The sequence below is a fragment of the Pristiophorus japonicus genome, chromosome 3 (assembly GCF_044704955.1).
Source record: "Pristiophorus japonicus isolate sPriJap1 chromosome 3, sPriJap1.hap1, whole genome shotgun sequence".
In the NCBI taxonomy this organism is placed as follows: domain Eukaryota; kingdom Metazoa; phylum Chordata; class Chondrichthyes; family Pristiophoridae; genus Pristiophorus; species Pristiophorus japonicus.
Genome location: NC_091979.1, coordinates 185,813,463 through 185,827,844, shown reverse-complemented (window position 1 = coordinate 185,827,844; position 14,382 = coordinate 185,813,463). Strand labels below are relative to the sequence as shown.

General features: G+C 48.6%; 1 protein-coding gene across 4 annotated transcripts in view; it reads right to left on the bottom strand.

The window, feature by feature from the left end:
* Positions 1 to 2,014: 2,014 nt before the first annotated feature.
* Positions 2,015 to 14,382, bottom strand: part of LOC139260031 (caspase-8-like) — a 53,609-nt gene continuing 41,241 nt past the window's right edge. For all 4 annotated transcript variants that reach the window (XM_070876100.1, XM_070876101.1, XM_070876102.1 and 1 more), the window contains exons 8-11: positions 13,278 to 13,342; positions 4,680 to 4,788; positions 4,078 to 4,576; positions 2,015 to 3,589 (exon numbers count right to left, since the gene is read on the bottom strand). In XM_070876100.1, coding sequence (XP_070732201.1) covers positions 3,430 to 3,589; positions 4,078 to 4,576; positions 4,680 to 4,788; positions 13,278 to 13,342 — 833 coding nt within the window. In that variant the 3' untranslated portion in view covers positions 2,015 to 3,429. The remainder of the gene's footprint in view (positions 3,590 to 4,077; positions 4,577 to 4,679; positions 4,789 to 13,277; positions 13,343 to 14,382) is intronic.

Genomic DNA, 14,382 nt, shown 5'->3' with positions numbered 1-14,382 from the left:
AGAGAGTGAGTGAACAGCAGAGAGAGAGAGAGTGAGCAGCAGAGAGAGAGTGAACAGCAGAGAGAGAGAGAGAGTGAGCAGCAGAGAGAGAGAGAGTGAACAGCAGAGAGAGAGAGAGAGTGAACAGCAGAGAGAGAGAGAGTGAACAGCAGAGAGAGAGAGTGAGTGAACAGCAGAGAGAGAGAGTGAGTGAACAGCAGAGAGAGAGAGAGTGAACAGCAGAGAGAGAGAGAGTGAACAGCAGAGAGAGAGAGTGAACAGCAAAGAGAGAGAGTGAGTGCAGAGCAGAGAGAGAGAGAGAGAGTGAACAGCAGAGAGAGAGTGAACAGCAGAGAGAGAGAGAGTGAACAGCAAAGAGAGAGAGTGAGTGAACAGCAGAGAGAGAGAGTGAGTGAACAGCAGAGAGAGAGAGTGAGTGAACAGTAGAGAGAGAGAGAGTGAACAGCAGAGAGAGAGAGAGAGTGAACAGCAGAGAGAGAGAGAGTGAACAGCAGAGAGAGAGAGAGAGAGAGAGTGAGTGAACAGCAGAGAGAGAGAGTGAGTGAACAGCAGAGAGAGAGAGTGAGTGAACAGCAGAGAGAGAGAGTGAGTGAACAGCAGAGAGAGAGAGTGAGTGAACAGCAGAGAGAGAGAGTGAGTGAACAGCAGATAGAGTGAGTGAACAGCAGAGAGAGAGAGAGAGTGAACAGCAGAGAGAGAGAGTGAGTGAACAGCAGAGAGAGAGAGTGAGTGAACAGCAGAGAGAGAGAGTGAGTGAACAGCAGAGAGAGAGAGTGAGTGAACAGCAGAGAGAGAGAGAGAGTGAACAGCAGAGAGAGAGAGAGAGTGAACAGCAGAGAGAGTGAGTGAACAGCAGAGAGGGAAAGAAAGAGAGGGAGAGAGGGAGAGAGTGAGTGAACAGCAGAGAGAGAGAGTGATCAGAGCGAGAGAGAGTGTGTGAACAGAAGGAGAGAGAGAGAGAGAGAGAGAGAGAGAGAGAGAGAGAGAATAGCAGAGAGAGAATGAACAGGAGAGAGAGAGAATGAACAGGAGAGAGAGAGAATGAACAGGAGAGAGAGAGAGTGAACAGGAGAGAGTGAACAGGAGAGAGTGAACAGGAGAGAGAGAGTGAACAGGAGAGAGAGAGTGAACAGGAGAGAGATAGTGAACAGGAGAGAGAATGAGAGAGAGTGAACAGGAGAGAGAATGAGAGAGAGTGAACAGGAGAGAGAATGAGAGAGAGTGAACAGGAGAGAGAATGAGAGAGAATGAGAGAGAGTGAACAGGAGAGAGAATGAGAGAGAGTGAACAGGAGAGAGAATGAGAGAGAGTGAACAGGAGAGAGAATGAGAGAGAGTGAACAGGAGAGAGAGACAGAGAGTGAACAGGAGAGACAGAGAGAGAGTGAACAGCAGAGAGAGAGAGAGAGAGAGAGAGAGAGAGTGAACAGCAGAGAGAGAGTGAGTGAACAGCAGAGAGAGAGTGAGTGAGCAGCAGAGAGAGAGAGTGAACAGCAGAGGGAAGGAGAGAGAGTGAGTGAACAGCAGAGAGGGAGGGAGGGAGAGAGAGAAAGAGAGAGAGAGTGAGTGAACAGCAGAAAGAGAGAGAGAGAGAGATAGAGAGTAAACAGAGAGAGAGAGAGAGTGAACAGAGAGAGAGAGAACAGCAGAGAGAGAGAGAGAGAACAGCAGAGAGAGAGAGAGAGAGAGAGAGAGAGAACAGCAGAGTTGGTGAGGACAGGATAGCAAAGTAGAACAGGTCCCAGTGACCCAAAAGCCTGGGAAAAGAACAAGATCCTTGTTTCAATGACTAACATCTACCCACTTTGTGTACTGATCCAGAGTGAATCAGATATATAAAATAAATGATACAGTTTTAAAGGTGCAGGAACAGAGAGACCTGGAAGTGTACGTACACTTGCCGAATGGCCTCCTCCTGTGCTGTATCATTCTATGATGTGCACAATGCTCATTCACAATTGTTGCTCTGTTTATTGCTCATTTCACACTTTAAAAGATACAACCACAAATAAGCATTAAAAGTGAGAGAGTTACTTTCAAGATTTATTTTTGATCATTTACTGTCACTGAGGACTCGTGAGCAACTGAGTGTAAGCACAAGCTTAAAATCCAAGAACGTGAACAACACTAGAGGTCTCCAGTAATCAAGTGTTGAAGAGAATCACCCAAACTTTCGCCAGGTAATAAACTTATTCATTTAAAATTTACAAACCTCTTTTCATCTTTCTGTGCAAGGACTCAGCAAGCAACAACAGCACGAGATTATCTCACAACCACAGAGGGAAGAACAAAACCAGAGCAGGTGCAAAGAACCTTTAACAGAATAAAATACCTCACTCCAACCCCCTCCGACTTCATTTATATTTTCATTTATATAAAATATTTTAAAAATTTCTAGAAAATACTGCCAAGTTTTGATCGTAATCTGTGGAACGATGTAAAATATAAAGGGCCGAAATTGCCCACCACTGGGAATGGGGTGAATCTACCGTGTTTCGTCTGTTTTTACCGATGCAGTGGCTTCTTGAGCGAAATTCTGCTCTTTGGCTTTTGTTTTTCCAGCAGACACTCTCTCTCTGCTGTTCACACTCTGCTGCAGCAGGTCCTCCCCTTTAATGGCTGCCGCACCGCCATTTTAGAAGCACTGCAAGCACAGTGCACCGGAAGAAAAAGCTGTTGATGGCACCGGGCGGTGGCAGCAAGATTTTCTCGGCGGAATTGCGCTCTGATGACGCACTTAGGATGGATCGGCGGCAGCGGAGCAATAGTGGGGGGGAGCGGGTCACCGCCAGATACCACAGGAGTGGAATTTTCAAAATGGCGGCCATTCCACGAAAAATCGACGGCCATTCCACTCCGCAGCGTGGCCGCTGATTTCCATTGGGAATGGGCAATTTCGGCCACAAACTGTTCACTGTGGCTCAGAGCAGACCCAGACGCAGATCCCGGGATTAATGAGCAACATTCACATTGTAACAGAGGGTCCCTCAGACAGAGAGGATCACACAGCACCCCAGGGGCACTAGTAAACTACCCTGGCACCGCCCCACCCCCCATTCGCGACATCCAGCACCCCTGGGACCATCAGCACCCGAGACCCTGGTCCCCAGAACCCCCAGGACTCCAAGCACTCCCCGGGACCCCAGCAGTTGATACCTCCGTGACTGCCAATACTCCTGGGACCCCCGAGACACCCAGCACCTGAAACCCCTAGGACCCCTAGCAACTGAGACACCCAGCACCTGAGATCCCTGAGACACCCAGCACCTGAGACCCCTGGGACCCCTAGCACCTGAGACCCCTAGGATCTCCAGCCTCCCTCACCCCGGGACACCCAGCACCCGAGATCCCTGGGACCTCCAGCAGCTCCCACCACCCCCCTCTCACCCCGGGACCCCCCTCCCGGGACCATGGCTCCAGTGTGCAGACTTCATGAGGAATTATTGAACTCAGCGAAGCTTTGGGTCACGGGGAAGTAAAGCTTCTTCCTGAGGGTGTAACTGGGCTGCGGCATCTGCGTCTTGTCCTTCTTGTCCTTTTTCTCACTGACGTCTTTGTTGACGATGGTCAGAATGCTCAGGAGGTCTTCGCTGGAGAGGTGCAAAGAGACAAACCCGTCAGTTACAGTGGCTCTTATCAACACAGGCACGCCCAGCGCATCAAGGCCAAGCCTGGCGAGTGAGGGGGCCTGGAACTTGGGTTGTGAATAGCTGAAAACGACAGACCCCCTGTTCCCTTCAACCCCTCCCCCACCCCCACCAGTCCCATTCTCTCTCTACTGTTCCTACCCCCGTGTTCCCCACTTCCCCCCCCCCACCACATGTTCCCCTTCATGCCTGTGTTCGTCACTCATTCCTCCCCCCTCCATGTCCCACACTCCCCCCATCACCATGATCCTCCCCCACTTCGACGTGTTTCCCACTAGCCCCCCAATCCCCCTTCCCGTGTTCCCCCCGTGTCCCCCCCATGTCCCCCCATGTTCCCCCCCCTCCCGTGTTCCTCCCCGTGTGTCCCCCCCCCCAACCCCATGTTTCCCCACCTCCCGTGTTCCCACCATCACTCAGGGCGGAGTGCCTACCTGGCGCAGTATTTCTTCAGGTTCTCGCAGAGTGACTGAATGTACCAGGTGCCCTGTTCAACATGTCGGAACGAGACGTATCCCTCCACCGTCGCCATGCCCAGCAGGAAGTCCGCCTCGTCGGGGATGGTGGCACCGGTGGCACTGACCGCATCCTCCTCCAGTTCGGGGCTGATGCTCTCGGCCTCGATCCCAACGCTGTCCTGCTTCTTGGAGCCCTGGCACGCCTGGATGAAGAAGAGCTTGGGCTTCTGCCGGAGGGAACGACACCGCGAAGCTGAGAAGGCCGAGGTGATGTCGCGAATGGCGACCTGCTGATCGTCTGTGCCACACATCACGCCCTGCTTGCCATGGGTCAGGATGCAGCAGGTGAAGCAATCGTGGAGCGTGTGATCAGCCTGCTGATATTGCTCCATTGTTGCCCGCATTGCCGCAGCAGAAAGATCCTGGAACAGGGTCACCTTGAATCCCAGCCACCTGAAGGTCTCCTCCAGCCGCGCTGTGGGGACACAAGTTAAGCCGATGATGAAAGGGCTGTAGCCTCAATCACCGGGGCAGAGCTACACAAGGCTCAAAGATAAGTTAGTAATTCCAATAATTACCTGCGTCCACATTGGTTCCTCTGCGCTGCTGCATCTTTTGAAAGTTAAGGTTGTTAATTATGACACAGTCGCCCCTTGGAATGCTCTCCATTTTGTAGCTGTCCAGACTCTGTTACAGACAAACAAGGGATTGTGAGATACCTCATCGAACATTACCCGCTGCATCCAGTCCCCAACACTCTCCTTCATTCAGTATCAGTCACACACTGAGCGCGCCTCGCTTCCATATCCCTTAATACCCCTGCCTCACAAAAATCTGTCAATCTCAGTTTCGGTATTTTCGGCTGACCCCCAGCCTCAGCAGTTCTTTGAGGAAAGTTCCAGATTTCCACGATCCCTTGTGTGAAGAAGTGCTTCCTGACATCACCTCTGAATGGCTTAGCTCTAATTTTAAGGTTATTCCCCTTTGATCGAGACTCTCCCAACAGGGAAAATAGTTTCTCTCTATCTATCCCATCAAATCCTTTAATCATCTGAAAGACCTCAATTCGATCACCCCATAATCTTCTATACTTGGTAGAATCCAACCCAAGACTGTGCAACCTGCCCTCAGAATTTAACCCTTTTATCCCCGGTGTAATTCTGGTGAAGCTGCACTGCACCCCCTCCAAGGACAATATATCCTTCCTGAGGTGCCGTGCCCAGAACTGAATGCAATACACCAGATGGATCTAACAAGAGCTTTATATAACTGTAACGTAACTTCTATTCAGTTGTATTCCAGTCCTCTTAAGATAAAGACCAACATTCCATTAGTATTTTTAATTATGAGGACCCGACTGAAATACTGAAAAATCAACAACAACAACAACAACAACTTGTCTTTAAAATAGTAAAACATCCCAAGGTACTTCTCTGGAGTATTTTAAGAGTTTCTATAGATATATAAAAAGGAAAAGCGTAGCTAAAGTAAATGTTGGTCCCTTAGAGGACAAGACCGGGGAATTAGTAATGGGGAACATGGAGATGGCAGAAACTCCGAACAAATATTTTGTATCAGGCTTTACGGTAGAGAACACTAACAATATTCCAACAGTGGATAGTCAAGGGGCTGTGAGGGGGGGAGGGGGGAGGAACTTAACACTGAGGTGGTACTCAGTAAGATTCTGGGAATAAAGGCAGATAAATCCCCTGGACCTGATGCCTTGCATCCTAGGGTCTTAAGAGAAGTAGCGGCAGGGATTCTGGATGCATTGGTTGTAAATTCCCTAAATTCTGGGGAGGTCCCAGCAGATTGGAAAACTGCAAACGTAACGCCCCTATTTAAAAAAGGAGGCAGACAAAAAGCAGGAAACTATAGACCAGTTAGCCTAACATCTGTGGTTGGGAAAATGTTGGAGTCCATTATTAAAGAAGCAGTAGCAGGACATTTGGAAAAGCAAAATTCGGTCAGGCAGAGTCAGCATGGATTTATGAAGGGAAAGTCATGTTTGACAAATTTGCTGGAATTCTTTGAGGATGTAATGAACAGGGTGGATATAGGGGAACCAGTGGATGTGGTGTATTTGGACTTCCAGAAGGCATTTGACAAGGTGCCACATTAAAGGTTACTGCACAAGATAAAAGTTCACAGGGTTGGGGGTAATATATTAGCATGGATAGAGGATTGGCTAACTAAAAGAAAACAGAGAGTCGGGATAAATGGTTCATTCTCTGGTTGGCAATCAGTAACTAGTGGGGTGCCACAGGTAATATGTCCTTACTATACAGTATAAATGCACACGAGGCCCATACTTGAGAGAAGGTCACTCTGTGACCAGTTACCTTTATTACCAAGACCTCAAGTGATGAAGGTGGGTGGAGCTTCCCCTTTTGTACCTGAGAGTCCAGGTTAGGAATGTCTCCCACAAGTTCACCCCTTGTGGTCAATGTTCTCAAGGTGTACAACTTAGATCAGCTTATACATGGGTTACAATGATAGTTGAATACATGACATCACCTCCCCCCCCAAAGTCTTATTGGGATCACAGGTTAAGTCTCTCTGGTGGTTTACGCTCCCTTGTAGAGCGCCTGAGTTGGGGCTCCGGTTGTGGGGCGCTGGCCTGAGTGTCTGCTGTTTGCGGTGCCTCAGGCCTGTCCGGACTGCCCACAGTGACTGGGCTCTCCTCCACTTGGTTCCGGTGTTCGGCCACCTGTGGTGGAATAAACTCTACATCATGTTCTTCCTCTGCTTCTTCGATGGGGTTGCTGAACATCCTTTTAGTTTGATCCACGTGTTTGCGGCAGATTTGTCCATTGGTAAGTTTAACTACCAAAACCCTATTCCCCTCTTTGGCAATCACAGTGCCTGCAAGCCATTTGGACCCTGCAGCGTAATTAAGGACAAAAACAGGCCATTGACATCAATACATCGCGCCCTCGCATTTCTGTCATGGTAGTCACATTGTGACTGATGCCTGCTCTCAACAATTTCTTTGATAGTAGGGCGTATAAGGGATAACCTGGTTTTGAGCGTCCTTTTCATCAGCAGCTCTGCGGGTGGAACCCTGGTGAGCGAGTGTGGTCGGGATCCATTGACCAACAGGGGGCGTGATAAGCGGCTTTGTAGGGAACCCCCTTGGATTCTGAGCATCCCCTGTTTGATTATCTGCACTGCTCGTTCCGTCTGGCCGTTTGAGGCCGGCTTGAACGGTGCCGTTCTGACATGGTTGGTTCCATTGCCTGCCATGAAGTCCTGGAATTCAGTGCTTGCAAAGTACGGGCCATTGTCGCTGACCAAGCCATCCATTAGACCATGGGCGGCGAACATTACCCGTAGACTTTCTACCGTGGCAGAGGATGTGCTTGAATTTAAAATAGCACACTCGATCCATTTGGAGTTGGCGTCTACTACAACCAAAAACATTTTTCCCAAGAAAGGCCCTGCGTAGTCCACATGGATGCATGACCATGGCTTGGTGGGCCAGGGGCTAAGGGGGGCTTCCCTGGATGCGTTGCCCAGCTGAGCACACGTGTTGCACCTACGAACACAAAGTTCCAGTTCAACATCTATCCTTGGCCACCAGACGTGTGACCTGGCAATTGCCTTCAGCATGACAATGCCCGGGTGCTCATTGTGAAGTTCTCTGATAAACACCTCTCTGCCCCTCTGGGGCATGACTACTCGGTTTCCCCACAGTAGGCAATCGGCCTGAATTGAGAGTTCAGCCTTGTGCCTATGGAATGGTTTAAATTCCTCAGGGCATGCCCCGTACGTGGTTGCCCAGTCCCCATTCAGGACACATTTTTTAACTAAAGACAGTAGTGGGTCTTTATTTGTCCAGACTTTAATCTGATGGACTGTCACAGGTGAGCCTTCGCTTTCGAAAGCTTGAACAGCCGTGACCATTTCAGCATTATGCTCAGTTGCCCCCTCAGTGGTGGCTAGTGCATCGTGCATCGGCGCAGTTTTCAGTGCCCGGTCTGTGCCAAATAGTCATAGGTTGCTAACGTAAGTGCCCACTTCTGTATGCGGGCCGATGCATTCGCATTTATGGCCTTGTTGTCAGCCAAAAGGGACATTAGGGGTTTGTGATCTGTCTCCAGCTCAAATTTCCTGCTAAACAGGTACTGGTGCATTTTTTTTTACTGCATATACACATGCTAGCGCTTCCTTTTCTATCATTCCGTAGCCCCTTTCTGCCTGGGACAGACTTCTGGAGGCATAAAGCTACCGGCTGTAACTGACCATTGGTATTCACATGCTGCAACACACACCATCGGACAACGCATCGCACGTTAGAACAAGTTTCTTACACGGGTCACATAACGTTAAGAGTTTGTTGGAGCATAACAAATTGCGTGCTCTATCAAAAGCCCTTTCTTGGCTGCCCCCCAGACCCAATCGCGACCTTTGCATCGGAGCACGTGTAGCGGCTCTAACAGCGTGCTCAATTTGGGAAGAAAGTTACCAAAATAGTTCAGGAGCCCCAGGAACGAACGCAGCTCCGTCGTGTTACGGGGTCTGGATGCTCTCTGGATCGCTTCCATTTTGGACGCAGTCTGATCCCGTCCACAGCTACCCTCCTCCCCAGGAATTCTAACTCTGGAGCTAAGAAGACGCACTTCGCCTTTTTCAGTCGCAGCCCTACCCGGTCCATTCTGCGTAGCACCTCCTCCAGGTTGTGGAGGTGTTCTTCAGTATCGCGACCTGTAACGAGGATGTTGTCTTGAAAAACCACCGTCCTTGGAATCGACTTGAGGAGGCTTTCCATATTTTGCTGAAAGATCGCAGCGGCCGAACGAATCCCGAATGGACATCTATTATACTCAAACAACCCCTTGTGTGTCATGATGGTGGTCAGCTTCTTCGACTCACTCGCCAGCTCCTGGGTCATGTAAGCTGAGATCAGGTCCAATTTTGAAAAAGGATTGCCACCGGATAGCGTCGCAAAGAGGTCCTCCGCTCTCGGTAGTGGGTACTGGTCTTGGAGTGACACCCGATTGATGGTGGCCTTGTAATTGCCACATATCCTGACCGACCTATCCGCCTTGAGCACCGGCACGATCGGGCTTGCCCAGTCACTGAATTCGACTGGCGAGATGATGCCTTCCCTCAGCAGGCGGTCCAATTCGCATTCTATCTTTTCCCGCATCACGTACGGCACCGCTCTGGCCTTGTGGTGTACTAGCCAGGCGTCCGGCTTTATGTGGATCACTACCTTGGCCCCGATGCCGGGTTGAAATAATGAGTCAAATTTGTCCAGGACCTGTGAGCATGATACTCGCTCCACAGAAGAAATTGCATTGGCATCGCCCCATTTCCAGTTCATGACAGCAAGCCAACTCCTCCCCAGTAATGCGGGACCGTCCCCCGGGACAATCCAGAATGACAACCTGTTCTCCGAAACTTTGTGGGTCACAACTACCGTGGCGCTGCCTCGCACCGGAATGATCTCCTTTGTATATGTCCGTAGCTGTGCGTCAATCAACAATAATTTTGGCCTCCTGGCCTTGGACATCCACAACCGTTTGAACTGTTTGATACTCATCAGGGACTGGCTGGCCCCCGTGTCTAGCTCCATTAATACTGGGATGTCATTGAGGAGCACTTTCATCATTATCGGTGGCGTCCTGGTATATGAACTGTATATGTGCTCCACATGAACTCGCTGAACTTCAGCTTCCAGCGATTTCCCCCAGTATTCATTTGGCCTCGTAGGGCTTACATCGGGCCCATCCTCCTCGTACATCAACCTGGCTGCAGGCTTCCTGCAGATACGCGCCAAGTGACCGCTGACGTTGCAGTTTCTGCAGGTATATTGCTGATACCTGCAAGCTCTGGCTGGGTGTTTGCCTCCACATCTCCAGCATGAGCTGGAGGCCCCGTTGTTGGAAACAAAAGGTCCATTACCAGTCGATCGTCTCTGACTGTCTCTGTAACTGTCCTTAAGCGCACCATTAACAGGTGTTGATGGCCCCATTACTGGCCGCATTGTCCATTGCGATGACATGAATCGCCGTTCAGCTAGCCACTGTCTCTGTTGAATTCCCCCTTTGTGTTCGACTACATGCTGGTGCTTGTCCGACTGCCCTTGTCTGCCTAGAGAACTGTGTGCCACGTTAACAATGTTGACTCCCTGGTCGTTTGCCACATTTGAGCCAAGATTTTTGTCATACATCATTCTAGTCTCTTCCTCCCGAGATAAATGTCTGGGCTATCAGAGCCGCCGCTTCCAAGGTCAAGTCTTTGGTCTCAATCAGTTTCCTGAAAACCCCAGCGTGCCCGATGCCCTCAATAAAAAAGTCTCGCAGCATCTCCGCTCTGCATGCATCTGGGAACTTACATAGGCTCGCCAGTCGCCGGAGATCTGCCACAAAGTCTGGAACGCTTTGCCCTTCTCGCCGCCGGTGCGTGTAAAACCAGTGTCTCGCCATGTGCATGCTGCTCGCCGGTTTAAGGTGTTCCCCGATCAACTTACTGAGCTCTTCGAACGTCTTGTCTGCTGGCTTCTCTAGCGCTAGAAGGTCTTTCATCAGGGAGTACGTTTTGGATCCACAAACCGTCAGGAGATGAGCCCTGTGTTTGTCGGCCGAATCCTATCCCAACCATTCCTTAGTGACAAAACTTTGCTGTAGTCTCTCAATAAAGTCATCCCAATCATCACCAACACAGTACCTCTCTTCTGTGCTGCTAGTGGCCATGCTCGCGTGGTTTAAGTCCCAGTTTCTCGTCGCCAATAATATGTCCTTACTATACAGTATAAATGCACATGAGGCCCATACTTGAGAGAAGGTCACTCTGTGACCAGTTACCTTTATTACAAGACCTCAAGTGATGAAGGTGGGTGGAGCTTCCCCTTTTATACTTGAGAGTCCAGGTTAGGAGTGTCTCCCACAAGTTCACCCCCTTGTGGTCAATGTTCTCAAGGTGTACAACTTAGGTCAGCTTATCTATGGGTTCCACTGATAGTTGAATCCATGACAGCAGGGATCAGAGCTGGGACCACAACTATTTACAATCTATATTAACGACTTGGAAGAAGGGACTGAGTGTAACGTAGCCAAGTTTGCTGACAATACAAAGATGGGAGGAAAAGCAATATGTGAGGAGGACACAAAAAATCTTCAAAAGGACATAGACAGGCTAAGTGAGTGGGCAAAAATTTGGCAAATGGAGTATAATGTTGGAAAGTGTGAGGTCATGCACTTAGGCAGAAAAAAATCAAAGAGCAAGTTATTATTTAAATGGAGAAAGATTGCAAAGTGCTGCAGTACAGCAGGACCTGGGGATACTTGTGCATGAAACACAAAAGGATAGTATGCAGGTACAGCAGGTGATCAGGAAGGCCATTGGTATCTTGGCCTTTATTGCAAAGGGAATGGAGTATAAAAGCAGGAAAGTCTTGCTACAGCTATACAGGGTATTGGTGAGGCCACACCTGGAATACTGCGTGCAGTTTTCATTTCCATATTTACGAAAGGATATACTTGCTTTGGAGGCAATTCAGAGAAGGTTCACTAGGTTGATTCCGGAGATGAGGGGGTTAACTTATGAGGAAAGGTTGAGTAGGTTGAGCCTCTACTCATTGGAATTCAGAAGAATGAGAGGTGATCTTATCGAAACGTATAAGATTATGAGGGGGCTTGACAAGGTGGATGCAGAGAGGATGTTTCCACTGATAGGGGAGACTAGAACTAGGGGGCATAATCTTAGAATAAAGAGCCACCTGTTTAAAACTGAGATGAGGAGGAATTTCTTCTTTCAGAGGGTTGTAAATCTGTGGAATTCGCTGCCTCAGAGAGCTGTGGAAGCTGGGACATTGAATAAATTTAAGACAGAAATAGACAATTTCTTAAATGATAAGGGGATAAGGGGTTATGGGGAACGGGCGGGGAAGTGGACCTGAGTCCATGATCAGATCAGCCATGATCTTATTGAATGGCAGAGCAGGCTCGAGGGGCTGTATGGCTTACTCCTGTTCCTATTTCTTATGTTCTTGTGTTCTTATGTAAAACATTTGACACTGAGACATTCAAGGAGAAATTAGGGCAGATGACCAAATGCTTGGTCAAAGACATAGGTTTTAAGGAGTGTCCTTAAGGAAGAAAGAGAGACGGAGGAAATTCCAGAGCTTAGGGCCTAGGCAGCTGAAGGCACGGCCACCAATGGTGGAGCGATTATAATCAGGGATGTTTAAGAGGGCAGAATTAGAGGAGCGCAGATATCTCAGAGGGTTGTAGGGCTGGAGGAGATAACAGAGATAGGGAGGGGCGAGGCCATGGAAGGATTTGAAAACAAGGATGAGAATTTTGAAATCGAGGCGTTACTTAACCGGGAGCCAATGTAGGTCAACGAGCACAGGGGTGATTGGTGAACAGGGCTTGGTGCGAGTTAGGACACGGGCAGCTGAGTTTTGGATGACCTCAAGTTTATGTAGGGTAGAACATGGGAGGCCGGCCAGGAGTGCGTTGGAGTAGTCAAATCTAGAGGTAACAAAGGCATAGATGAGGGCTTCAGCAGCGGATGAGCTGAGGCGGAGACGGGCGATGTTACGGAGGTGGAAATAGGCGGTTTTAGTTATGCTGTGGATGTGCGACCGGAAGCTCATTTCAGGGTCAAATATGACACCTAGGTTGCGAACAGTCTGGTTCAGCCTCAGACAGATGTTAGGGAGAGGGATGGAGTCGGTGGCTAGGGAACATAGTTTGTGGCGGGGACCGAACACAATGGCTTCTGTCTTACAAATATTTAGTTGGAGAAAATTTCTGCTCATCCAGAACTGGATATCAGACAAGCAGTCTAACAATTTAGAGACCGTGGAGGGTTTGAGAGAAGTGGTGGTGAGGTAGAGCTGGGTGTCGTTAGCATACATGTAGAAATTGACGCTGTGTTTTCGGATGATGTCGCCGAGGGGCAACATGTAGATGAGAAATAGGAGGGACTAAGGATAGATCCTTGAGGGACTCCTGAGGTAATGGTGTGGGAGCGGGAAGAAAATACATTGCAGGTGATTCCCTGGCTACGATTAGATAGATAAGAATGGAACCATGCGAGTGCAGTCCCATCCAGCTGGACAACGGTGGAGAGGCATTGGAGGACGATGCAAAAACAAAACATAAAAATATTGACAAGAACAGAGAATTGGCAAACTGTGCAGGTGAGTGAATCGCTCTCACGTGGAATTCAGAATCCAACCGAATACTCTGGCTGTAGGAAGTATTGCCATCCTGCTCCTTCATATCTACAGAAACACAAACGGACAGATTATCAATAAATGCTGCACCTCCGACTAGATTAACAGCGCTGCAATATAAAGTCAATGTTACAATTTTAAAGGGAATGCAGGAAAATAGAGACCTGGGGGTTCATAGACATAAATCTTTGAAAATGGCAGCACAAGTTGCTATTAAAAAAAGCATATGGGATCCTGGACTTTATAAATTCCCTATTTACCTTTGGCAACTTTAACTTTAATCTCTGTCTCGAGTCCTTGTGCCTGCAATCAATAGAACTTTCCTGGATCCGAATTATCCAGACCCATGAAAACTTTAAATCCCTCTGTGGGGCACTGCATGCAATTTGGAGTCACCCACAATCAGCGGAAAATATTCCAGCCTCTCTGTCACTTTATAGAAATTATAATCAGCACCCATTCCAAGAAGACGCCACTGGCAGCTGGTTTCCACTTTGATACCTCCCCACACACTATTGTTTACATAGGAGCAGGAATAGGCCATTCAGCCCCTTGAGCCTGTTCCGCCATTCAATGAGATCATGGCTGATCTGTAGCCTAACTCCATCCACCCGCCTTGGTTCCATATCCTTTAATACGCTTGCCTAGCAAAAATCTATCAATCTCAGATTTAAAATTATAATTAAGCTAGCATCTACTGCTTTTTGTGGGAGTTCCACACTTCTACCTTTGCGTGAAGAAGTGTTTCCTTACTTCTCTCCTGAAAGGCCTGGCTCTGATTTTAAGATTATGTCCCCTTGTCTTAGACTCCCTCACCAGCAGAAAATGTTTTACTCCATCTATCCTATCAATTTATTTCAAAATCCTAAAATCCTCAATCAAATCTATATTCCACAGAAAGGAAACCTAGTTTATGTAATGTCTCCTCATAAATTAATCCTTGGAGCCCTAATAACATTCTGGTTATCTGCACTGCACTCCTTCCAAGGTGTCTAATCAGACAAATATTGCGCCATCTATCCTAGGGCCATGCACTCTGTCAATCAGTCAGTTACGTGGCAATGTATCTTCCTGAAACCTAACTGATA